At 44.1% G+C, this 26,382-nt stretch overlaps 1 protein-coding gene across 1 annotated transcript in view; it reads left to right on the forward strand.

The window, feature by feature from the left end:
* Positions 1-26,382, forward strand: part of LOC142558914 (uncharacterized) — a 195,028-nt gene that overhangs the window by 97,044 nt on the left and 71,602 nt on the right. Inside the window, exons 3-5 of the mRNA XM_075670811.1 lie at positions 14,181-14,330; positions 24,111-24,268; positions 24,725-24,843. Coding sequence (XP_075526926.1) covers positions 14,181-14,330; positions 24,111-24,268; positions 24,725-24,843 — 427 coding nt within the window. The remainder of the gene's footprint in view (positions 1-14,180; positions 14,331-24,110; positions 24,269-24,724; positions 24,844-26,382) is intronic.

The raw sequence follows: 26,382 nt of genomic DNA on the forward strand, positions 1-26,382 counted from the left end.
GAATACTTCTTCCATGCACGCAGTGAATAGCATTGGAGAGATTGTCTCCCTGTCTGACCCCTTTCTTTATAGGTATCTTCCTGCTTTTCTTGTGTAGAATTAAGGTAGCTGTAGAACCTCTGTAGATATTTTCCAAGGTATTTACGTAAGCGTTCTGTACTCCTTGATTGCATAATGCCTCTATGACTGCTGGTATCTCTACTGAATCAAATGCCTTTTCGTAATCTATGAAAGCCATATAGAGGCTTATTGTACTATGCGGGTTTCTCGATAACCTGATTGATGGCATGGATGTGATCCATTGTAGAGTATCCCTTCCTGAAGCCAGCCTGTTCCCTTGGTTGACTAAAGTCCAGTGTTGCCCTTATTCTGTTGGAGATTATTTTGGTAAATATTTTATATAATAATGGGAGTAAGCTAATGGGCCATAATTTTTCAATTCTTTAACTTCTCCCTTTTTGTGGATTAGTATAATGTTTGCATTATTCCAGTTTTCTGGAACCCTTGCAGTCGATAGACACTTCGTATAAAGAGGCGCCAGTTTTCCAAGCATTACGTCTCCTCCATCTTTGATTAAATCGGCTGTTATTCCAACTTCTCCTGCCGCTCTTCCTCGTTTCATGTCTTTCAGGGCTCTTCTGACCTCATCGCTAGTTATAGGAGGAGTTTCTGTATCCTGTACATTACTGTTTCTAATTGAGGTATCCTGACTCCTCTGGGTACTGTACAGGTCAGTATGGTATTCTTCCGCTGCTTTTACTATATCTTCGAGATTGCTGATGTTACCCTACTTATCTTTTAGTGCATACATCTTGGTTTGTCCTATGCTAAGTTTCTTTCTCACTGATTTCAGGCTGCGTCAATATTTTATGGCTTCTTCAGTATTTTTCACGTTATGTTTTCGAATATCACGTATTTTCGCCTCGTTGATGAGTTTTGACAGTTCCGCAAATTCTATCTTATCTCTTGAGTGGGACACTTTTATTCTTTGCCGTTTCTTTATTAGGTCCTTTGTTACTTGGGATAGCTTGCCTACTGGTTGCCTTGGCGCCTTGCCTCCCACTTCAATTGCTCCCTCTGAAGCCAGCCTCGTTACAGTTTCATTCATTACCTCTATGTCATCATTGTCATCTCTCTGTTCTATGGCTGCATAATTGTTTGCAAGTACCAGCCTAAATTTGTCCGCTTTTACCGTTACTGCCTCTAAGTTGACCTGTTTTTTCTTGACCAATTTTACTCGTTATCTGTTCAAATTGAGGTGAATCCTAGCCCTCACTAACCTGTGATCACTGCACTTTACCCTACCTATCACTTCTACATCCTGCACTATGCTGGGATTGGCAGAAAGTATGAAATCAATTTCATTTCTTGTTACACCATTAGGGCTTTTCCAGGTACACTTTTTGTTGCAGAAATGACATTCTGCCTCCTCGCCGGCGCGCTGTGCTAGTGATGCGCGGCTACCCGCAATTTGTTCAATAAAATACGATTCCTCACGCCACAGCGTGAATACGTGTGTGTGTTCATTAACTCCAGATGGATCGCAAATGGGTCGTTGTGGCGTACATTCTCCAGTGCATTCTTGCAGTGCAGTGAGAATGCGTACTTTTTTTTCGTATCGCCAGACGTCTGGCTCGCAAGTCCGTCTGAGAGCACCAGGAAACCCAAGCAGAGAAAAGCAAGTAGAAGGAAGCGTAGAGGTGACCTTTTTTGAAAAACACAAGAACTGGGCAGCGGCCGGTACCTGTGGTTGATGAGAACAGTTCAGTTGGCCGGGCCGATAAGGCATGTTTATTTTCATAAGTGCCGGTAAAAGCAGCTGATTCGACCTCACGGCCCAGTTTGCGAAGTTCATTATGAACTTATTTCAACATGACTTCGGCAACGGTAATGCGATGAGACATTGCGATTATATCCTTTTGCTTAGTATTGCTGTGGTGGTTGTGGTGAAAAGCTTTTAGTGGTCGTATAAAATACACTAGGAAGTATGCTTGGGACGACCCTGAAGGGGCCGCCCCTAACAAACACTAGGTGGAGACCCTAGTACGGTACCCCAGTGGCGGTAGCCGCCACCTGAGCGCGCTTAACTAGGGCCTTTCATGCCCGTAGGTCTGAGCAGCCAAGCAAGGCAGCCTCCCAGTCCTCCCGGTAGTAAGGGAGCAAAACAGGGTTGGATGGGCAAGCCCACGCCATGTGGTGGAGGTCCGAGGACTTCTCTGCACAGTGCGGGCAAGCTCCGGTAAAGGCCGGATCGAAATGTTGTGAGAGCCGCCGGGCACAGCATAGTGTTGGTAAAGAGGCGGATCAGGAGGCGCTCCTCCTCCGTTTTGAGGCCTCTACACGGGCGGGAGTAGAGTTTGTGGCCAGATTGATAATAGGTTGTAATTTCTGTAAACTAGTAGATGGGGTTGGTGATAAAGTCCTGATCGGCGGGCTCAGAGAAGAAAAGAGCCCGGTGAGAAAGCGCGCGGGCGGCAGCGTCCGCCGTCTCATTTCCCTCTAATCCCATGTGAGTAGGAGCCCAAACGAAGTATCAGGGTTGGGGGTCCCCGGTTTGGCAGCTAGATTGAAGGATGCAATAGGCCAGGAATGAAATCTGACCCTGTTCGTAGTTCCGACAGGCCCCTCACGAGTAGGTAATGATAGTTTGAGAGCGAGAATCGGAAGCAGCCAACGCGATGGCGACTTCTTCCGCATATATTATGTCCCTAGCGCGAAAGCTAAGGCCGTTAACTGTTTTGCCTTCGTGGACGACAGCGGCCGTAAACCATCCCCCATGGTGTGGTCCGGAGGCGTCCACGTAGAAAACGCCGGGTTTGGAGTTGTGATGGCGTGCCAGGGCCTCCGCCCGAGCCAGGCGTCTGTCATCGTGGTATGTGCATGTCATCTTCTGGGGAAGAGGGCGCACGTGCAGGGCATAGCGCCATTCTTGTGGCGTTCGTACGCGCTCTTCTATCTGTCTGAGAGGTTGGAGGTGTAGTCGGGCATGTCGAGCAAGGAGGCTGCGACCCGACAATGTCTGAGAAAGACGTGTGATTTGGTTGATAAGATGAGCTTCCTTGAGCTCCTGATAAGTATTCGCCATCCCCACGCCCAGAAGGCGCTGGTTAGAGTGCTGACCGGGAGATCCAAGAGACCGCTTAGAGGGACACTAAAGGCAAATACTAAGTCCACGTAGACTATTTAAATAACATTCCAGAAACCTCGTAACGCTTGTTTCGGGCCAAGAAAGGATTTAGTTTACGATAAAATTGCATCGGAAGGGTCCGAATACCTTTTTCGAAATTCATATCCCTCGCTACCCGACCGGGGGAGTGGTGACGTTGCATACGCCATCGCCACCCTTTGCGGCCGTCGTTTAGTAAAACGGCGCCCGACAGACGGCGGCATCGAACCAAGACAGAGCGGAGGATTCGCCACTACAGCTGCTTTTTGATCAAGTGGCGTAGGCCGTTTGGGCATCCCGCGACGTAACATGGAAGTTTAATTCTCTGCTACTTGCAGTTTGTGCGTTTTCGTGAGCCAGCAAAACCAGCGCAGCACTCGGCGATAATGAAACTACTGAAACGCGAAAGCGTGGGTGGCGCAGAGTCGAGCGAAAACGAATCCTTTCGACCGCCCGCGTCGTTGACAAGGGTAATTTCAGTTAGTTTTTTTCTAAATATGAAATAGAACTGGACAAGTAGCATTTTATTTCGTCTTGTAATACAATACAATGCTATTTCTTGCAACGAGTGGTTGAGTACTAGTGACAAAATATAACAGGAGTGTTTTCGTCATTGGGCAAGTACTTGAATATCCCGGGGGAGTCTCTAATCATGTCCTGCGTTTACTTCAGTTTCTCGATTATCAGGCCTCTGTTCGCGATAATATTGACGCCTTAGAGATTCTCAAGCGCTAATCTACCACTTTAGATTCACTGAATATTTGCCTTTGGTGTCCCTTTAACTATCTTTCGGAGGATGACCTCAAAGGCGTCCTCCTCATGCTTGCGGAGATGGAGGTGTGGAGTCGAATACAAAATTTGACTATTTACAAATGCATTGGCCAGCCGCAAGGCATCTTAGCATCTGAGGCCCCCGCGCTTGTTGGAAAGCCGGCGGACCATGCGGCCCATCTGGTCCCCCACCTGCCGTAGCTTCCCTAGTGTTGTGTCGGACCGCGCGGCGGTTTTGGTTGACGAAAAGTCCGAGGATTCTAATCTCAGGTTGTTCGGGGATTTGACCATACTCTAGAGAGAGAGAGAGAGAGAGAGAGAGAGAGCAATTTTGCACGTGCATTTGCGCGAGGGGCGCAGATGCACGAATTCGTACTTTTGGGGGGAGCATTGGAGGCCGCAAGCGTGATCATATCGGTCCACTATGGTCGCCACTTGCTGCAGGTTGGCCTGCATGTCTCCCAGAGCCTTGCGTGGCCCAGATGGTGATGTCGTCCACGTAGAGTTTATATTGCACCCCGGGGACAGCCTCCATCTGGACAGACAAGTTGTTCATGGCCAGGTTGAACAATAGGGGGGAGAGGACAACGCCCTGTGGTGTACCTCTAGAACCTATAGTGTACGGGCCGTGTTCGGTGTCCTGTATGCGCAAGTATGCGCGTCTCTCTGTTAGAAATTGTAAGACGTACTGAAAAGCGTTACGCCCGCAGTTGGTTTGAGAGAGATGAGTTAAGATGATTTCATGAGTGACATTGTCGAATGCTCCCTTAAGGTCCAAGGCCAGGACCACCTTGTCGTTATGAGGGCATTCACTGGGGTCTAGGACTTTCCGATTAAATTGGAGGAGGACATCTTGTGCGGATTTGTGTAGGCGAAACCCGAACATTGTGTTGTCAAATGTGTTGTGGTCTTCCATGAAAGTAGGCAACCGGTCCCGCATCATCGTCTCCGTCGCCCACACAAGAGGTGAGAGAGATGGGGCGCAGGTTGTTCGTGGTCACGGCTTTGCCAGGTTTAGGAATAAAGGTGGCAAGTGCTGTCTTCCAGTCGAGAGGCAGGGGCACTTCAGTAGTGAATTGTAAGTCGAGTCCGGCAGGTTTGCCAGGAGCGTGACTGTAATTTTGTCCCCTCCGGTTGCAGTGCCACGTTTCATTTTGGCCAGGGTTGTGGAGCTGGAAATTTTGATCCTGCCTGACATACATGCTCCATGTATTTCATGGACAGGGATGAAGGTAGGACACCATAGTGAATGTTATGGCGAAGTAACGTGTGCTGATGAATTACCGACTTTTTAAAAATTTCCAGCAAGATGGCCTCCAAAGCAGTACTTGTGGGCACAGCTTCAAACGGAAGTCATATATATATATATATATATATATATATATATATATATATATATATATATATATATATATATATATATATATATATATATATGCGATATAGTCAAAAGAAACTTGCTTTTATTGCAACTGTTCGAAAGAGACAACTTCGCTGGAAATCGGGTTGTAAATTCTCACAAGGTCGCACACATCTGCTGCCTTTTTTTCTTGTGAATATTACAAGTAATTTATGTTGATTCATTGCCTATAACCTTGACAATTTACGTAAGCTATAGATACATTTATGATGTAGACTTAAACATCAAGTGCAATTCTTTGTTTAATGGTTAAAATTGTAGCAAAAGCGCATTTTTTATGTGCGCTGTACTGCTAGTACTGGGCGGGATCCAGGACCTCTGTGAGGCACTCATTGCCTTTTGTCCATGTATCATCTTGAGATTTTAGATAGTTGCAAGAAATAAAGGAAATTGAAATATTTTTTCGGTCCCCCATGGTTCACCACGTCTGATTGATAAATAGGTCTATGTCTGTTAAAAATAAGTGTAACTGACAGACGCATTTCCAAGCTCTTTCACTAATTGTAATAGTCGTAACACACACACACACACACACACACACACACACACATATATATATATATATATATATATATATATATATATATATATATATATATATATATATAGAGAGAGAGAGAGAGAGAGAGAGAGAGAGAGAGAGATCAGCTTGTTTGTGGTTTGACCCCCCCCCCAATCAAAAAATAGTGGTACGCCACTGATTTCTTCGCAATATGAGCTCTGAATTTCGTTTTCTCACGACACAGTGAAAACACACACAAAGATTTAAAAAGGAAAGCGAACTAGAAACGCGATCCATCTGATTGCGGTCATGCTCGAACACAACTGCAACGCTGCGTTCGAGCGCGGCCGTGCTTCTGTTCGGCACGCTCGGACTCCGATGCAGCCGGCGGCGGCTCCGACGCGTGCGGTCGTGGAGTTCAGGAGAAGGCGACGGTTACGCCATCTGGATTTTCAATAAAAAATGCCTCAGCTCGGAGCCCTCGTTGGACCCACTATCCTCTCACTACTTCTCACGTAGACATCAAAGTAAACAGCTTCGCGAAGACAGCATCGAAGTAAAAAACGATGTAGGCTACTTTCCTGACCAAAAACAAGGTGGCGGCTGTGCAGGTCGCTTGCAAAGCCTGCAGGAAGGTTGTCCGCGCACAAGAAAACGTAAACACGCTATCTTACGCCGTTAATATAAGCTGCGTCGTATTTTTCATTGGTTTGCAGGCGCAAATACTTAAAACACAGAAATTATATGTGCTTTTCTGAACTTTTTCCTCATCGCCGCGAGGTGGCGTCCCATGTCGCAGAAGCGTCTTCCAGGTTCCAGACGGCTCGAAACGCGTTCCATTACTTGGCCTCAAAGCTGTCTACGTAGACTGCATTGGAACACACCATAGAGTTTCTAAATAAATACCCTAGAGGGAAATGCGGCGCTAGTGTCTACGTGGGCTCTCATGAGCGTTGCCTCAACCCATAGAGTTTCTCACTATAACACCTAGAGGGTAATCTGGCGCCACCGTCTATGGGAGTTTCTTAAGGGGGCACCGTGCCGTCATGGGAATGACGGTATATGTGTCTGCGAGGCTCGTGTTGGCTGGTGTTGTAAGAGGCTCCGTCTAAAACGTGGATATGGCTACGCAAATAACGCGTTCTCAAAGTAAAATCTTCATAAAATGTTTCCATTCACGCATATTACATCTTTACTCACCCACAGCGCATGACGAAGCGAAGAAAAGCAAGAATAGACGACCAACTGTTTCAAAGCGAGCGCGAACCTTGTCGTCTGTCCTCCAACTTTAGCGGCCCGCTGATACTTTTTACGTAACATGTAGTCGTACACACAATAACAACTTCTCATAGTTAAACAAAACATGTTTTCGCGTAATAATAAAGCTAAAACAGCTTTTCACGTGCTGTTCTAGTAGAAAATGAATCATGGTGACAGACGGAACGGTACTTGCCAAGCGCGTCTTCAAGGTGTCCTGTCTCTACGAGAACGATGCCAATCCGAATCCACAATATACCGGCATTCCCATGCTTACCACAGCGCAGCAGCGCCAGATTTCCCTCTAGGTAATGTAGTGAGAAACTCTATGCCTCAACCTAAATGGGAATGATGGGAAGTACAGGCTTCGGATTGACTTCGATCTTTAGACTAGTGGCGTTTGCGTGCGGCGCAGTAAACTAAGCTATACTCAAATATTATCGCGCAAAATCTAATTTTATTTCTGCAGTATGTTATGTAATGTACAACACGCTACATAAACTTCGTATGATCATGAGATGGAAGCATGGTTTACTATAGTTTATCACCAGAACACACCAGGGTTGGCATTCTTGTGCGATTCTGTTCCCGATTTAACGCCAGAGATTATTTATTTATTTTTGCAACAGCAATAACAACCGTGAATATACTTATATAAAAATACTCGTCAAGTATTTATGGAAATAATAATGTTGTATTGTGAGGAAGTGTTGCGCTCTTGAGCGGAATGCTAGAAGTGTCGTCCGCTACGAGGCCTGCTCACTGCAAACGCGAGACTTTTTTCGCAGACGACAGGCACTTGCGAACTCTCTCGCTCTTTCGAAAGGTTGCGTCGGCTATCACGATTGCTGAACGTCTTCAAGTACTTTTAAGCACATCTGCTGCAGTGCTAGCTAGGACGCTAGTGGCCTCCTACGAGTATGCTTCATCATATTTTATATTGGCGTACCGCTTCCGAAGCGTTACAGCGTGGCTTTGCGCGTACCCATTTTGCGACACTAGACTACAGCCAGGAAGCAGCAATCTTTCCTACCACAAGTAAGTTTGTGTTCTCAAAGTCCTAAAACACGCATTTCAATGAGCACATAAACGAGCAATGCATAATGAAGCCCTCAATAAAATTTGATTGTCAAGCCACTATAGGTACAACTGTATATGTCTTGTATCAGTAGTACCGTCTTTTTCCTATTCTGAAGTTTCATAAAGCATGTAACGCTACAGCGCCAACATAACACACTTTACAAACCAAGGTCCAAACGCTCAAAACACGTTCTTTAAACGTTTACGATGCCGTCGCTTTTTCGTCAGGACTTCGACACCACACCGCAACACAAACATCGTCCCAGCCGCTGGCCCAGCGCGCTGTCGTCACTTCGAGCAACAGAACAAAGGCAGAGAGCTTTGCGTTGCCATGTCTCACTGCAGGTTATAGCAATTGCGCTTGGAGCGAAACCGAAACTCCCAAAAAATACTTGTAGACTGGTTCGCCAGTCAACAGAATGCCAATCCGAAGCCTGTACTTCCCATCATTCCCATGATGGTTGAACGATCGCAGCGCCAGATTTCCCTCTAGCTATATTAATATGAAACTCTATAGAACACATAGAGTTTCTCACTACATTACCTAGAGGGAAATCTGGCGCTGCTGCGCTGTGGTATGCATGGGAATGCCGGTATATTGTGACTTCGGATTGGCATCGTTCTCGGAGAGACAGCAAACCTTGAAGACGCGCTTGGCAAATACCGTTCCGTCTGTCACAATGATTCATTTTCTGCTAAAACAGCACGTGAAAAGCTGTTTCAGCTTTATTATTACGCGAAAACATGTTTTGTTTAACTATGAGTACTTGTTATTGTGTGTACGACTACATGTTACGTAAAAAGTATCAGCAGGCCGCTAAAGTTGGAGGACAGACGACAAAGTTCGCGCTCGCTGTGAAACAGTTGGTCGTCTGTTCTTGCTTTTCTTCGCTTGGTCGGGCATTGCGGGTGAGTAAAGATGTAATATGCGTGAATGGAAACATTTTATGAAGATTTTACTTTGAGAACGCGTTATTTGCGTAGCCATATCCACGTTTTAGACGAAGCCTCTTACAACACCAGCCAACACAAGCCTCGCAGACACATATACCGTCATTCCCATGACGGCACGGTGCCCTCTTAAGAAACTCACATAGACGGTGGCGCCAGATTACCCTTTAGATGTTATAGTGAGAAACTCTATGATAGAACACACACTTTGTTTCAGGTTAAGACATCTGTCTATGTGTCGTCATTTATATATATGCGAGAAGCGTGTACGGTAGACTTCCTACAAATTCAAAAATATCTATCAGTACTCCTTTAAGAAAGGTAAGTTGCTTTTTTTTCCCTAGGGTATCAAGATATACCCAACTGTCCTGTGTAGTTGACCAAGAGAATATATGTTTCGTTGCAATTAAACATGGTTAGTCAACCTGCAGCACTCAAGTTACCTGAACGCATTTTGAGCTTGAATTGTGTTCCTAAGAGGTTGTCAACTCTGAAGGAAGGCAAATACCTGAATCACTTGAATTATTCAATTTTCAAATGTGGTCCGACTGCGCTATCTCAAGTGCCGTTCGCGCCAACTGCGCCAAAGTCTGCTATTTTCGCCTGCTTGCACGGTAGTGGAACATTTTTACTAGTTGTGTCAAATGTACGAGTCCAGTAGTGAACATTCAAATAATTCAATTCGCGATTCGATTGTCTGTGATATTAACTTTTTCGAATATTTGGTGAAAAACTTGGGCGAGGTCGGTTCCTTGCACGCAGCGTTTCCGCGACGCTTGGTCTGCGTTTGTACGAGGTCCGTCGGGGTCGGACAAAGAAGAAACGGCGTCTAAAGCAGCGCACTATATCGTGTGATCTTTTTTAATGAAAACAAAAAAATAAAGCATTTAACCGATGCAATGATGATTTCTTCACTATTCCTTTCAGATGGCGGACACTAAATGGTTGGTAGCCGTAAGCTGGACTGGAAAACTTTATTATGGTCCTGCAGGACGCGTTTAGCACTTAGCGGGCGTCTCCCACGTACGGACCTACAGGGAGCACCTGGCGGCCGCTTCGCGGGCCTGCTAGCCGTAAATGTCCGTTCGTAATTTACAAAGATTCGTGAATTAACTCAGTTACTGGTACTGGTTCTGACGCCAATATTGCAATAGGAATATTGGAGGAAGACGCCACGGGAGACAAAGGTATGACGAGCTTTTAAAATCACCATCCGATGGTTAAATATTCGCCGATCAACACACACACACACGCACACACACACACACACACACACACACACACACACACACACACACACACACACACACACACACACACACACACACACACACACACACACACACACACACACACACACACACACACACACACACACACACACACACACACACACACACACACACACAGTCTTTTGCCACTGTCATACCGAAACTCGGCGCACGAGGATCTGTCCACGTGATTTTCCAGCCTCGTTCCCCCCCTCTTTTTTTTATGTTAACGGGTTGAGCGCCTGGCGCGCGCGTCTTATCTCGCGAAGGTCGTGTCTCGGGGACCTACCGAAGCGCGAGGTAACAACGCCCGATTATGGGTTGGACGCTTTTGCAGGTCATCGCTGCGAGCTGCGCTAGGTTATGACGGCGTTAAGAATAAATGCGGGCAGTGCTCCCAGCGCTGTTTGGACGCCCTGGCCGGTATAGGATAGACAAAAGACGAACTTTTCGTTAGCGAATGTTTCGCCAACGGATGGCGTTTCTTAAACCTCGTAAATTGCGTTTGCCGCCTGCGGCGTGCTGCTCCAATACTGTCTTTGCAACGTTAGCGATAAGACCAGCAATTGAAAAGTTAATTAACTAACCCTTGTTAATTATAAACGGACAGTGACGCTTACTACTGTGCACCATAGTGAAAGAACAAATAGCGAAGAAAGCATCAATACATCGGTTAAATCATATTTAAAAAAATTCTGTTTCCATTAAAAGAGATCACAATGTATATATACATAGAAAATACCATAACATACGTGAAGATAGGGCCGATTGGCCACCGGAATAAGGCACGCAGATCGTAGCTGATATGCGTGGTCATGCACACAGATTCATGCATTTGCGTACAGATTTTGGAACTTCAGTTGTCATGCACCCCCTTGAAGTCTTTGAAAACTGTTGAATTTTGAAAAACAGATTCAAGAGCCCTTAAAACTCCTTGAAAATAAATGTGCTCCTTGAATTACTTGATGGTCTTGGGGGCGACTTTTGAACATTCAAAATAAACTGCATAGGGGCTGTGCCGTGGGCAAAGCCTGTTGAAAAGCAGTCCTAGATATTTTTAAATTTTTTTTTAAGAGTGTCTCAAACGATAGCAATGTGGCATGTCCACAGCCACCAATGACAGGCTTGTTTAAATCACTGTTGCCGTCGTGTAGCTAGGCAACGCCACATCAAGCGACCAAGCCTGCCACCATCTTGTTGTTTTGCTAGTTCGTTCACACTGCCACCATCATGGCTCCATTTCCGAACTCTAGGCTCAAGAAATGTGTAGTGGAAAGTAATAGCAATATTTGGTTGGTAGCCTCATTCTCGGAATTTGAGCATACAGATCTGGAGTCTATCTCGATCCACATGGGAGGGAGAGCATGCCAGCTGAATGGGTGCCAACTTTTAGGGCGAAGAAAGTCAAAACCAGACACGGAGGCGACTTACACAAATGCGCGAGTGCAGCAGTGCTGTCACCCACCACCACCTTGGAACATGCGGCGACGGCTGCCTGTCGCTGGAAGACAGTCGTATCATGTGAGCGATCTTTGCCAGATCTTGTGCGCGCTCCTGTCTCGAGGTGAGACCAGCTTGGGGCGTTCCCTGCTAGAAGATAGTAATCCGAATATACCTACCAAATTTACTTAGAGAGCCCGATTTCGATTACCCAAATATGCTAGAAGTTTCACCCATGTGGCTTTCACGTGACAAGTATCTTTGGTTGAAGCCATACACTATTAACCATCATGCCAGTAGGCGATTGACATTCTTACAATGCGTAGGCCAATTTTAAAAAGTGGCCTGAAAAGCTTGAATCGTGTGTCTAACTCTGCAGCGGCTTAGCTGCAATTTTTTGCAGCTGAAAAGGAGATTTTGCCATTTTTTGGTGTATGCATACGAATAAGGTTTGTTTCCTCCTTTTTGAATTTCGGTCTTTAGCATCCTTGAGATCCTTGAAATATCCTTGAATTTTGAGTCAAATGTTTTGTATGAACCCTGGATCTTTCTCTCAGCTAGTAATCTTAAGCATGCTCACAAACAAACTTCTACATGTGCTCGTGGTAGTGTGGCTGCCTACGGACACAAATGGCGCTCCAATGGCCATCAAAAGCTTATACGTGTGATCTTGGAGCAGATCGTCGATTAGCCACTCATCCGTGCATATTTGCAGCAAGTTTTCTGCGATAGCTTGCGGCCATTATCACATTGGCCAATGTCAAATTTTCGCCACGGACACATTGCCTAAACTGTTTGGCCTAATAGGTGCTGCTTTGTCGGGTTGGTCAGGCGTCAGCAGCTAAAGTTACACATCGACCCATAGCTGTTCGCAGAGGCTACGGTACACTTGGAAAACCATCAAACCACCTTGCAATGGAAGTGAGTGTATGGCATGGTACTAACGTTGTTCACAACCGCCATCGCCACCTTTGTGACCTACAATATTGTGGCAGCTTGTTCCAGACGCCAATGATAGAAACACCTTATTCTCGTGTCATAGCTTCAAGCATCATTAATAAGTGCAGCACACATTTTGTGTATTCTGGTAAAGCATGTCAAAGTGCATGTGTCATTTGGAATGCACATAAAACATTTGCCATAACTTTTTGGTTATGGCGAATGGCAAATTACTTCAGCGCAGTTGTAATTTTTTGTCGGTATTACGTCTGGCCACATGGTCTTGTTCTCGCTAGTCTATAAAATGTTATGCGATTGTTTGCAAAAGTTTCTTATCTACCCAAATAAAAGTCTATTTGCAACATACGGTGCGTGTTATACAGTCCGTGGGAAAACAAGCTTAACTTGCTGCTGCTGACTGTTTGCCTTGTGTCTTCCTTTTATGTTGAGCAGCATTTATGGTTCTGCAGTAATAATAAGGTGTACCAAATGACTGCACCGAGCTCATAACTGCTGTACAGTTCCCAGTTTTACAAGCAGGCCAATTTCGCTCCTCATAAACTGCTCCAAAAGGCTGGTATGGTGGCTCCTAAACTGCTCCAGAATTTGTTTTTATGATTTAAAAGTTACTCCAGATCCTAAACTGGCTGGACTAGCACTAGATTGTTGTAGAAGTGTTTGTGAAATGTGATGGAAGCAACTACTTTGCTGGGTGAAACTGCACTCAGGAATGGCACAAAAAAACAGTCTGCTTAGTCTTGACTGTGCTGTTTGTGCTTTTGTGCTGACCAGTCTGGTGTTTAGGAAACAGTATATTTAATTGACTGTGTAAAACAGCTTTCTCCCTCTTTTGTTTATATGCTGAGGTTTCCTCCACACAAATGTTTTTAATTCTTAAAGCTAAACACCAGGACTTATGCATTCTGCTGCATCAATGCTGCATAGACATGCTGCTTCCTTGAGTGTCTGGCATAAGAATACAAACTGGTGTCAGCCCAAGGGGAGTGTAGCATGCTAACCATGAAAATGCCAGGGTAAGACTGTCTTTTACTAGGCAGTGCGTGTGATGGAGACTATGCATGAATGATGTGCACATTGCTCACCTTCCACCTAGATTAGCAGAACTACTACAGTGATGATGTCAATACATGGGGCAGATTATATCACTAAATACACAGCAACTGACCGATTTAAAAATTTTTATACAGGACTACATTAGTATGTAGCGTCAGTTTATTTTTTCTGAAAGAATTGCTTTTACATTTGAAGCTGACAGGCCTGTGCATGCATTAGTGCTAGTTTACTGTGTGAAAATGCTTTTTGCATCCTTTTTCAATGGTCCACTGTTTTATCTGCACATTTATTGCATATTTTCCTTGGCAGGTTTCCCACCACCAGGCGGGAAGCCACCACCCCTGCAACCAGCTGCTACAAAGCCAAGCCACACAAGCTTGGCACTTAGTGCTACCCGCACCTCAAGTTTTGCTGCTGCACTACGCAAGCTGGCAAAACAAGCAGTTGACCCTGTCCTTGGTAAGGCAATTTTTCAAATTCTCTTATTTTATGAGTCGGTCTTCATGTTGTTCACATTGTTTTAGAACATTTGAAAATAAGTCTTGCTTGAGGGGCTTGAGAAATTATTTACTGATTAGTATGCTTAAAATGATTGAAATTCACATCATTGTCATTCCATTACAGTTTCAGTGTTAGTTTAAGTAGAAATAGATGTGTGAGGTTTTGGCTTATAACATCCTGCTTCCTTCTCGTTTCATTTGTTGTTTTGAGGTTCACTGTAATGTTTACATCCAGAGCTAATTACTGGTTGCTGAACTTAGCCAGCTTGACAAAAATAGTGCCAGGGTGTGGGCTGCATCCCCTTGCCATTTTATAGTGAATAGCTTTTTTCGGCTACTGTTTTGCTTGGTTTGGCACCAGCGGCTGGCTACTTTGCCAGAGGGAAAGGGCAGTGCATGAGCGTCGGAGTTCGGAAGAGGACAAAGTGTTCACTGTTTGGTTCCTCGATAGGTGAGGCCAGCGCCTCTGTTGCTCTAAGAGAGGCAGACACTGTCATCATAGAAGGGAGAAACTAGTGATGGGAAAGGAGTGTTACAAGCTGCATTTGTCACCGAATGCTTAATAGCTCTTTGAGATATACATGCTCTTGCAGGAGAGCTTTTTGGAGTCCAAAGGTGTAGATGCTTGGTCCATTCTGTCTTTATGTCACATTTCTCTGCCTACAGAAAATAGTGTAGTCAACGGCCATCGACAGCAGGCTCGGCTTTTCACTTAGGTAATTATCTTCAGTGGTTTCTGCAGGGATTTTTTATTAATTCACCCCTCCACTATCAACCTTCTTTTCCAAGTGAAAAATCATTGTGCTTGTGTGAAGTTCAGGCTTAGTGCAATATTCAATAAAGAACCTGTCAGTGTCTTCAATGTCTAAAGTAGGGGAATCCAAACTACAGCCTGCGAGCTGGATTCGACTCGTGGAGGCCTCGCAACTGGCTTGCAGCCAGCGCAGGTCCTTCTGATGACGGCCAGCCCACAGACTGTTCCTTCACCTTTGAGTGGGCCTTCTCCCCAAAAGCTTACATTGTTGCATTATTGTCTGGCATCTGGTTTCATTGCAGTTACCAGATCACAGCACCTGATTAAGAAAAATTCTAACGAATTAGTAGCCTCCTGTGACCATTACGTGATGAGCATCCGATGCACCAATTGACTGATCCCAGCCACCATGCTAGAACATGCACCAAAGCTTTCGTGACATCGTCTACACGTGCTGGGCTGGAGAGCTTGAACACTCATGAAAGCCTCAAGCACAACAGTTTCAAAGTCTTGCGGGTATATGCAATAAATTTTGGTGTCATTGTTTTTAGCAGATGGCGCAGCGGAATCAGAGCTATTCGTTTACTTTGACATTCATATTTGATGATTTCTACATAATTTTTCATCAGTTGTGAACAGATTTACTGTCATTCAAAACACCCAAATGTGCTGCAGGGGTTGTTTCTGATGAAAAATATAGCAATAGTCCTCATTTCTTGCTGCATACATGTTTCACATGTGGCGGTAAGCTGCCAAATCATGACTGTTAGCTTACTGCTATTCTTGAAAAGAAAACTTGGCTCAGTTTCTAAGTAGCTCAATGGCAATGAATATTTATACCAAGGTAATCGGGCCAACTGCGCAAGAGAATTAGCTTTGTGGGCCATGTGAAAATGCTTGTGCACACTTGAAGGTATCGCATGATGCAACTTGTCTTAAATAGCAATGTTCTCCAATACATCAATGATTATTGTTTACAAAAAGGCATACCAGTAAAATATAGCAAATAAAGCTGCATGGCTGCAATCACATAGTATCCAAAGGAAAAATTGGATGACTTTTCAAATGCAGCGTCCCAGAGCATTTTGAAGCCTCATTTTATCAAGTAAGCCTATACCACAGAAACAGTATTGATGGGTGTTATGTAATGCACACAAACAATTTCGCAGTCATGTCGAATGGGCATTGTTCATTAAGATTAATTTAGCTGCAATCCCTCATATATAGGGTAGACAGGTGTTTGTACCAATTGGATAATCATCATCATCAGCCTGGTTACACCCACTGCAGGGCAAATGCCTCTTCCATATTTCTCCAACTACCTCTGTTCTGTACTAATTGTGGCCATGTTGTCCCTGCAAACTTCTTAATCTCATCCGCCCACCTAACTTTCTGCCGCCCCCTGCTACACTTCCCTTCCCTTGGAATCCAGTCCGTAACCCTTAATGACCATCGGTTATTTTCCCTCCTCATTACATGTCCCGCCCATGCCCCCCATTTCTTTTTCTTGATTTCAATTAAGATGTCATTAACTCGCGTTTGTTCCCTCACCCAATCTGCTCTTTTCTTATTCCTTAACGTTACACCTGTCATTCTTCTTTCCATAGCTTGTTGCATCGTCCTCAATTTAAGTAGAACCCTTTTCGTAACCCTCCAAGTTTCTGCCCCGTACATGAGTACTGGTAAGACACAGCTGGTTATACACTTTTCTCTTGAGGGATAATGGCAACCTGCTGTTCATGATCTGAGAATGCTTGCCAAACTCACCCCAGCCCATTCTTATTCTTCTGATTATTTCAGTCTCATGATCCGGATCTGCAGTCACTACCTGTCCTAAGTAGATGTATTCCCTTACCACTTCCAGTGCCTCGCTACCTATTGTAAACTGCTGTTCTCTTCTGAGACTGTTAAACATTACTTTAGTTTTCTGCAGATTAATTTTTAGACCCACCATTCTGCTTTGCCTCTCCAGGTCAGTGAGCATGCATTGCAGTTGGTCCCCTGAGTTACTAAGCAAGGCAATATCATCAGCGAATCGCAAGTTACTAAGGTATTCTCCATTAACTCTTCTCCCCAATTCTTCCCAAACCAGGTCTCTGAATACCTCCTGTAAACACGCTGTGAATAGCATTGGAGAGATCGTATCTCGCTGCCTGACGCCTTTCTTTATTGGGATTTTGTTGCTTTCTTTATGGAGGACTGCGGTGGCTGTGGAGCCGCTATAGATATCTTTCATTATTTTTACATACGGCTCGTCTACACCCTGATTCCATAATGCCTCCATGACTGCTGAGGTTTCGACTGAATCAAACGCTTTCTTGTAATCAATGAAAGCTATATATAAGGGTTGATTTTATTCTGCACATTTCTCTATCACCTGATTGATAGTGTGAATATGGTCTATTGTTGAGTAGCCTTTACGGAATCCTGCCTGGTCCTTTGGTTGATGGAAGTCTAAGGTGTTCCTGATTCTATTTGCAATTACCTTAGTAAATACTTTGTAGGCAACGGACAGTAAGCTGATCGGTCTATAATTTTTCAAGTCTTTGGCGTCCCCTTTCTGATGGATTAGGATTATGTTAGCGTTTTTCGAAGATTCCTGTACGCTTGAAGTCATGAGGCATTGCGTATACAGGGTGGCCAGTTTTTCTAGAACAATCTGCCCACCATCCTTCAACAAATCTCCTGTTACCTGATCCTCCCCAGCTGCCTTCGCCCTTTGCATAGTTCCAAAGGCTTTCTTTACTTCTTCCGGCGTTACTTGTGGGATTTCAAATTCCTCTAGACTATTCTCTCTACCATTATTGTCGTGGGTGCCACTGGTACTGTATAAATCTCTATAGAACTCCTCAGCCACTTGAACCATCTCATCCATATTAGTAATGATATTGCCGGCTTTGTCTCTTAACGCATACATCTGATTCTCTCCTATTCCTAGTTTCTTTTGCACTGCTTTTAGGCTTCCTCCGCTCCTGAGAGCATGTTCAATTCTATCCATATTATATTTCCTTATGTCAGCTGTCTTATGCTTCTTGATTAACTTGGAAAGTTCTGCCAGTTCTATTCTAGCTGTAGGGTTAGAGGCTTTCATACATTGGCATTTCTTGATCAGATCTTTCGTCTCCTCCGATAGCTTACTGGCATCCTGTCTAACGGAGTTACCACTGACTTCTATTGCACATTCCTTAATGATGCCCATGAGATTGTCGTTCATATCTTCAACGCTAAGGTCCTCTTCCTCAGTTAAAGCCGAATACCTGTGCTGTAGCTTGATCCGGAATTCCTCTATTTTCCCTCTTATACCGCTAACTCATTGATCGTCTTCTTATGCACCAGTTTCTTCCATTCCCTCCTCAAGTCTAGGCTAGTTCGAGTTCTTACCATGCTATGGTAACTGCAGCGCACCTTGCCGAGCATGTCCACATCTTGTATGATGCCAGGGTTAGCGCAGAGTATGAAGTCTATTTCATTTCTAGTCTCGCCATTTGGGCTCCTCCGCGTCCACTTTCGGCTATCCCGCTTGCTGAAGAAGGTATTCATTATCCGCATATTATTCTGTTCTGCAAACTCTACTAATAACTCTCCCCTGCTATTCCTAGAGCCTATGCCATATTCTCCCACTCTTGTCTCCAGCCTGCTTCTTGCCTACCCTGGCATTGAAGCCGCCCATCAATATACTGGCAACAGCCGCGAGGTTTCTGCAAGTGTGTTTTTGATCTTTAAGAGCATGTGAGAGCACACTGTTTCACAAAATGCTGTGCAAGCCCTATTCACGGCTGCTCAATGGAAACAAGGTGCGGCCTGCCGCATGACGCTCCGTCAGTGGGTGACGGAATGATAAGCGGAGTTTTCAGTTGCGGCCGCTACTTTGGGTGGGGGCGCTGCACATCGGTGAACGTTAGCGAACGTAAGGCGCACATTTCCAAGGGAGAAGCGGCCGTCCATGCGGTCCATGCGCCGGGAAGCAAACGTTGTAAAGTAGCGTGGTTACTGTTTCACGTATTTTTTAATTTTATCGTCCAGCTGTTTTGTTACGCATTTCTAACGTGGAGTTATTAGATTCGTCACAGCGTACGCAATGCCGAAGAACTGTTGTGTGCCGCGATGCAAATCCAATGCTGCGAGGAACTCCGACCTTTCTTATCACGAGCTACTGGCAAAGGAACAACTCCGGGATGTCTAGCTACGGCATATTTCGCGACAAGGCAACGACAAAGGTAGCCAGTGGGTGCTGAACTGCAGGGCCACGTTTGTTCGATTCACTTCAAGGAGGACGACTACAAGGAAGGATTAAAACATAAGGTGCTGCGGCTGGCAGCCGTGCCGACTCAATTTCCGTCATACCCTGTATACATGCTGCCCGCGGCTTCGAAGAAACGCCGACCAGTAGTACGTGTCGCACCTGGCATTGCCATAACTAAAGTAGGCGACTCATTGCAGGAGCTATGTGCAGGATCAGAAAACGAAGCGTCCCACCGCTGTGATGCGGACTTTGGTAAAAATGAAGGCGACGTCGAGCTCCACGCAACGCCGCCGCATGCGGACAAGGTCGCTGGTCCGGAAAACTGCTTGGCCACAGGATGCAGCTTGCAAAGCAGTGTGAAAGCGCAAGAATGCCAGCCGACGTTCAGTTTAACAAGCTTTATGGCAAATACCAAGAGGAACGCGCACCGCCTGCAAATGCAAGCTAGCAGACTCATCGAGCGACTACAAAAGCTGCAAAAAAAAAAATGCGACGATGTTCAGGAGAAGCTACAGCAATATTAAGGTGACCAGGCGGTGCAGGCTATAACGAAGATAAGAAAAGCAGCAGTGGAGGGCGACAAAACTGCCGAGTTTCTTGTTGAACAAGTTGAAAATTTTTGTAAGGACAGACCAACATGGCAGGAGAACACAGTTTAGAATTCGGGCTGTGAAAGGCAACGTTTTGTATAGAGTGCGAACACGTGAAAGCGAGAAAGCTTCTCAGGCTGCCTTGCCGGTCTACGCTGGAGAAATTTGTTGGGTCATCTACAGGAGAGACCGAAATAACCAGCCTCATCCGCGAACGTCTCCAAGTGGAAAGGTGTAGTTTACTCTCAGAAAAAGAGCTTTCTGAACCACTATTGGGAACTTTGTTATTGTACGCCTCCATGTTTGTGGTCTCTCCATTTTTCTGCCACCAAACTTCCAATCGTCTCTTAGTATTCTCTATTGTGGACATGTTTACTGTCTGGAACCCCTGCTATTGCTGAACCCTAGGGCTTCAAGGAGAACGGCTGGGCAGATATTTTCACATTCTAATGAAACACGTTCCTTCGTTTCCCTAACTTTAATGCACCAAGCACATGCTTCTTCATTGGTGTGCCTCGCTTTATAAGTGCACCCTCTAAAGCATCCTGATCTGGCTTCGAAAAGTAAAGAACTTCCCTTTGAGTTATCACAAATTGTTTCTTTCCTGATTTCATTGTTCCTCCTAGGTGGTAACTCGTAGCAGGTTTCTTTTCCATTTCCACCACCCATGAGATTGCCTCAGCCTCTCTGACTTTGCAATTTACGTTCTTTGTGCCATATTGCTTACTACACTGGTCGCATGCTTACTGGTAAGCTTCCTATTTCTTTTCCTCCACTGTGAGTCAATGTTTTTCCTGTATAAATATCTGAACACTCTCGCAACCCATTTACTTTCTTTCATATTCAACAGTCTTTCTTCAAAATCAATCTTACTCTGAGCTTCCCTTACTTCAAAATTTGTCTAGTCCACATCCCCTTGCACAGCTTCATTTGTAGTCTTCCAGTGGTCGCCCAGTGTGAGGCGTCCCAATGTCATTTGGTTGCCATTGAGTCCTTAAACGGAAACCTATTTTTTAACCCGTGCTCATCATCAACAAAACCATATGTCAACGTTGCGCCATATTTTCAGTTCTGTATCTGAAGCTGGGCTTCCTTCATGACACAGCAGCAACCGAGTATACTTGTTAAGCCACCGCATTGATGAAGTCATCAGTGTAAACACACACACGAATAGAGCACTTCAGTGACCCTGCGGTACCTGCCTGTCTTCATTTTTTTCGTAGTGTTTTTATTTCTGCTTCGTTTTCCTTTGCCAAATATCGCGGATGCCAACCTCTCTCACGCAATTGACGCACAATATCTCAACGCCGTGTCGCACGCCGGCGTGGGTTGCCTAACCCCAAGCAAACAACCGCGTTTTCAAATGTAAGCCCTGGAACCATTACACCCTTCCCAAACATAGTTCTCAATCACTGGTGGATCTTCCGAGTCTCTAAGGTGCGTTTCTGTAACTGCACGCACACGTGTTGTCTATTTAACTGCTGCTCCTCAATCTCTAACCACTTTTTGTTTCTTCTGCTGCCGTGCATATTTATGTAGCCTATTCCATGACGATAGTTTTTCTATTATTGACGGTGATGCTAGTCTGAGGTTCCACCTTCTTCATTACTACCTACCCTGGCCTCCTGAGTCCCCGTGGGCCCCCCTTATTCGCTGATGTGCAGTGCCACCATCGGTGCGGCGGAACGAACAAGAACTATCGCAATCACCGGTGGAGAGGTGCGTTCGGCAGGCCGCACCTGGTTTCCATTGAGCGGCCGTGCCCTATTGATTGCAGCAGCTTCGCAACGTTTACAAGCCTTTCGCACATTTTGTGGGCAGATATGTTCTCAGACATTTCTTGCAGAACGGAGGTTGCTTGGCAAGTGTAGCCTAAAATCCAGTGAAGAAAAGCATCAGCTGCTGACCCCACACATTTCTGTGCATAGGGCCAGCAAGCGCAGACAGTGCGAGACATTTTATGCACAATGAAGTGTGAGCGATGCAAGCTTGGGCTGGCACACGTCGCCACGGAGAGCAATAGGAGCATAAAATTTTTTGAATACTTGCAGTTTTTTTAGTACTTCGATGGTGAGCTTGACGAGCAGACTCGTCGCAGCACCACGCGGCGCCTGCGTTATCTAGTTGCACGGCGCATCGTCTCCAAAAGTGAAACTGACTCTCAAAGTTACCATAATGGCCTTAGCACTACAGGTGGCATTTTCGTTTCTAAAATTGTCATTAAAAAATGAATCGTAAATTTTTGCCTGTGGACAAAATAATTAAGGTTCAGCATGTTTGCTTTTCATTTTCCCGAAACTTAGTTTCTTGATTATTATATTTTTCTAGATGGCCTTTCACTGTCTTTTCTATGAATAATTTCTTGTGTCGAGCTTGCCATTCTTTCTTAAATATTTTGTTTGCTTACTTTTTTGATGCTGAAATGTGTTGTACTGTAGTCCTATTTAACACGCAGAACACCAACATTTTTTAGAATTAACCTTTGCAAGGGCGATATGCTATATGGAGATGTGACTGTACAAGAATTAAGAAGGGGCATTTGATATTCGAGCACCAATAGAATGACTCTTTGTTTGTAAAATTATGTTGCTACAGAGATCCAAGAAATTTAATCTTAAAAATGACAAGGTACTTTATACGAGCCCGCTTGGCCATCGCTCAAGTTGCCCAGCTCATCCGCTGCACTGGCGTTAGTGTGAACACTGCAAGGACTCTGGCCAGAGCTTCTGCAACCCATCTGTGCACCCCCTCTGCTTCCTTCCCTGCTTGTTTTCACTGCAACCACGTGCAAAACGAAAGCAGATTAAAAAAAAAAAGCAAAGTTGAAGAAGTTCCTTGGGTAGTAGGGTGGAAACCTTGATGTTGTATTTGTCAGGTTCCTTGGATTGGAGGGCATGTAGCCTCGCAGCTGCGTGCTGATTGCCATGTCAGCGCTCTGGAAAATTTACTTTCACCGACTTTTTTCAATTAAAACTAAATTTGCAAAAAATGAAATCATAAAAATAAATAAGCAATAAATAAATAATAATAAAAAAAATCAGCTAATCTTTTTTGAGTATAAACCAAAAACACTGAACCCTAACCATAATACATCTTTGATTTGCAGGCTGCATGCCTGGCTGCAAGAAAATGCAAAATTTTGAAATACCCTTCAGTCCTGCAAACTTTCATTTCCATTTTCCTTATTGTTGCATTTCAACTAAACATAAATAATTTCCCCTGTACTTTCCCTGGCTTCATTGTGTGTGTCTTTTTACATATGGTTGCAACTAGGTAACAAAAAGGCAATTGTTCTTGCTCGTTGCATAGCGAGAGTCACAACCACTGTGGCACCCTTGAGGCCATTAGGTAGCATCTGAAACTTTATTGGCCAGTTGCCTGCTTCTAAGCACACGTACTATGTGACAGCTGTGGTTGATAGGATGTTTCAGATCTACCACCATGGCTGTAAGGGACACTGGCTAACACTCCCAAAGCTAATCTTGTACTCATACACAAATACCCAAGGAAGTTGATGGAAGTATAGCCACCATTGTTGCTTAATTGATAAAGCACCTAAAGTGTAAGGCTAAAGATGTGGGTTCAGCTGCGACCTGCAGCACATTGTCTATTCATTCACTTTCATTTCCCTTTTCTTTATTACTCCTACGTTTCAGTTAAGCAAGACAGTTAATTTCTCCTATGCTTTCTTTGGTTTTGTTTATCTTTTTCATATAATTGTAACTAACAAAATAATTGAGCCCCTCTGACCCCTAATTTTCTCACTCATTGGTGGGTTAATGGTGCATTAGGCAAAGACCCTAAGAGAAACTTTGTTTGGGCTTGCTTGTTGACATTTAATACTTACTTTATAAATGTGTGTGTCAACTTTATGTGCCTCTATATCCTCATCCTATAGTACCTTTTTAAGGTGAGTATCAAATCTGTGAAAGACCACTTGTTTGTAATCTGACATTTAATGGCTGCACCGCAAGGTGCTTGAAACACAATTGTGCATTATCATTCATTCCTCAAAAGTTTCGAATCTGGATTTTTCAGAAATGATGCGTTGCTATTGCTAGCACTGTATTGTTTCATTGTAATGATTCTGAGCCAAAGTAGTTGTGTGTTGTTCTATGTCACTGAAGTGTACAACATTTTTATTTCTTACAGAAAAGGATTCTGGGCCAGTGGCCTCCATTCCAGGAGGGAACCCCAGAGCACTAACTCCAAAACGAAGCTCTTCCTATGGGTTGCCATCTCCATTGGCATGTGGTTCTCCCCCAGTCATGTCTGGTGCTCCTTCTGGTCTTCTTATAGAAACCAGAAAAGTGAGTCAAGTTTTTTTTGAACCCTTTAGCTCAGAGTCCTCCTTTTTGCTTCCTGCCCAACCCCCCACTCCTTGTCCTACCCTCTACATATTCAAGCCCTCTTATGCATGACGTTACATAAAATTATTCCTCTCTTCCAAGTACCTAGCTGTGCCAGTGCACTTCTGAATTAACAACTAAAAAGCACTGTAAAAGCTTCAATAAAAAAAAGAAAAAAAAACTTGACAATTGCAGGGCGGCACTTCTCCTTGTTAGCTGGCATGAGGAACTCCGGAAGACCTTTGTTTTATGCAGGAGGCTTTCACCACCTGTTGTCCTTTCCTTAATTTTGGGGCACATGTTAGCTGTGAAGGCTGGTGAAAGGGTATGTGAGGCATGCATGCTGTGTGCTGCTCGGGTGTGGCTCCTCAGAGATGATGGCTTTTATACTGAGTGTTGCACACTGCGTCTGCCCAGGCACTGGACTTGGGCAGCCTCAGCTCACAGCATAGCCATCGCCTGGACCATGCGACCAAGATGGACTCCTCCCTGTCCTCCTTAGACTACCTCTCTAGCAAGCACTTGGCTGGACCTCCGTGAGCTTTCATTTCCCTTTCCTCTGGTGTGGCAAGGGCTTTCCACGTGCTACCTTGCATCTTGGCATTTGGTGATTTGCATGGGTACAGGTGGGCCGTTAGGTGGGCTCCTGCTATTTATTTAGGTCTTGTGTTTGACAGGTGCATGCAATGTAGGTCTGCACTGGAAATGTTCTGACGATAGGCGAGTGTTAGTGAGATCTCGGCAAATAAACTTGCTCTTGTCAGATTTTTGTGTCACGCACAAACTGATTTTCATTTATGGTTGCTTTTGGTTTTACTATTCTTCAGACTGGAAAAACCTATATCTTGGATCATCATTTGAATAAAAGAGTAAACTTGGTCCACTTGAATAACAGCACCAGAAAAAAGAAACAGGATTTTTGAGGAATTTGACTAGCTTCTTAGATGTGGATTGTGGGTCCTCTATATATCATCCGTGGGGAGTATTTGCATTATTCGGTGCCCAAGGAAATTTAGTAAAATTAATAATATGTATGCTTTAGTGCTCTTGCAGGCTGTTCTGTTGTTGCCAAAAAAATAGAGCTTAGCTTTTATTTCTCTTTAAAATATATCACTTCTATTTTCTAGCCAGGAATAAAAAACAGTACAACTTTTTTTCTTTTTTGCAACTGGTACATTCAAAGCAATTGGTTCGCATTTGCCCTATTTGCAGAAGTTCCACATTTGAAGCCATGTGTAGGACCAAGATTAAACCTTTCCTGTTTCTGTATCAAACTTAACCATTTGCCTTTAATCAGCTAGATAGCAAACTGTTCGGTTTGTCATATTGTTCTTATAACGGCAGTGACGACAGTAATTTCAAACAAGAACAGACAGTGTAGCGAGCTGTGTAAAAATAGCTGCATAGTATAGTTCATTTCATTTAATTATAAAACTACTATTTTTCGTAGTGAAACAGCAGTTGACTACATTTATTTGACAATTAGCGAATCCTCTGATTAGTCAACTCCATTTTGTACTGTTGTTATGAAAGCAATACTCAATGCTGTAAATGGCATTTATTTATTTTTTGCAAGTTCAATTTCCTGTTTCATTTCATGCTTAAATTTCAGTGGATATAAATAACACTAAAATATAATCAATTAATTAATTTATTTTTACTGCCATGAGCATTGAGTGACACTCTTGTTTCTTGCGCAGCACTTCCAGTTCACCTCCTGAGACCACTCGGGACGAAATTCAAAATAAATCAGAAAAAAAAAAGAAAAACATTAGTACAGTACAAAATTTATAGGTTTCATTATAGATATTATATTAGAGTATAAATTTAGTTACAAACTGAGTTACTGAAGTGTCTGGAATAATTAGAAATAATTAGAAATCACTAAGATGATCGAGGACGAAATTCAAAATAAATCAGAAAAAAAGGAAAAAATAAGTACAGTATAAAATTCATGGATTGCATTATAGATATGATATCAGAGCACAAGCTTAGTTACAAGTTCAGTTACTGAAGTGTCTGGAATAAGTAGAATTAGTTATAAATCACTGATTACCGCACACCAAAGCACAGAA

Source organism: Dermacentor variabilis, chromosome 1 (assembly GCF_050947875.1).
Source record: "Dermacentor variabilis isolate Ectoservices chromosome 1, ASM5094787v1, whole genome shotgun sequence".
In the NCBI taxonomy this organism is placed as follows: Eukaryota; Metazoa; Arthropoda; class Arachnida; order Ixodida; family Ixodidae; genus Dermacentor; species Dermacentor variabilis.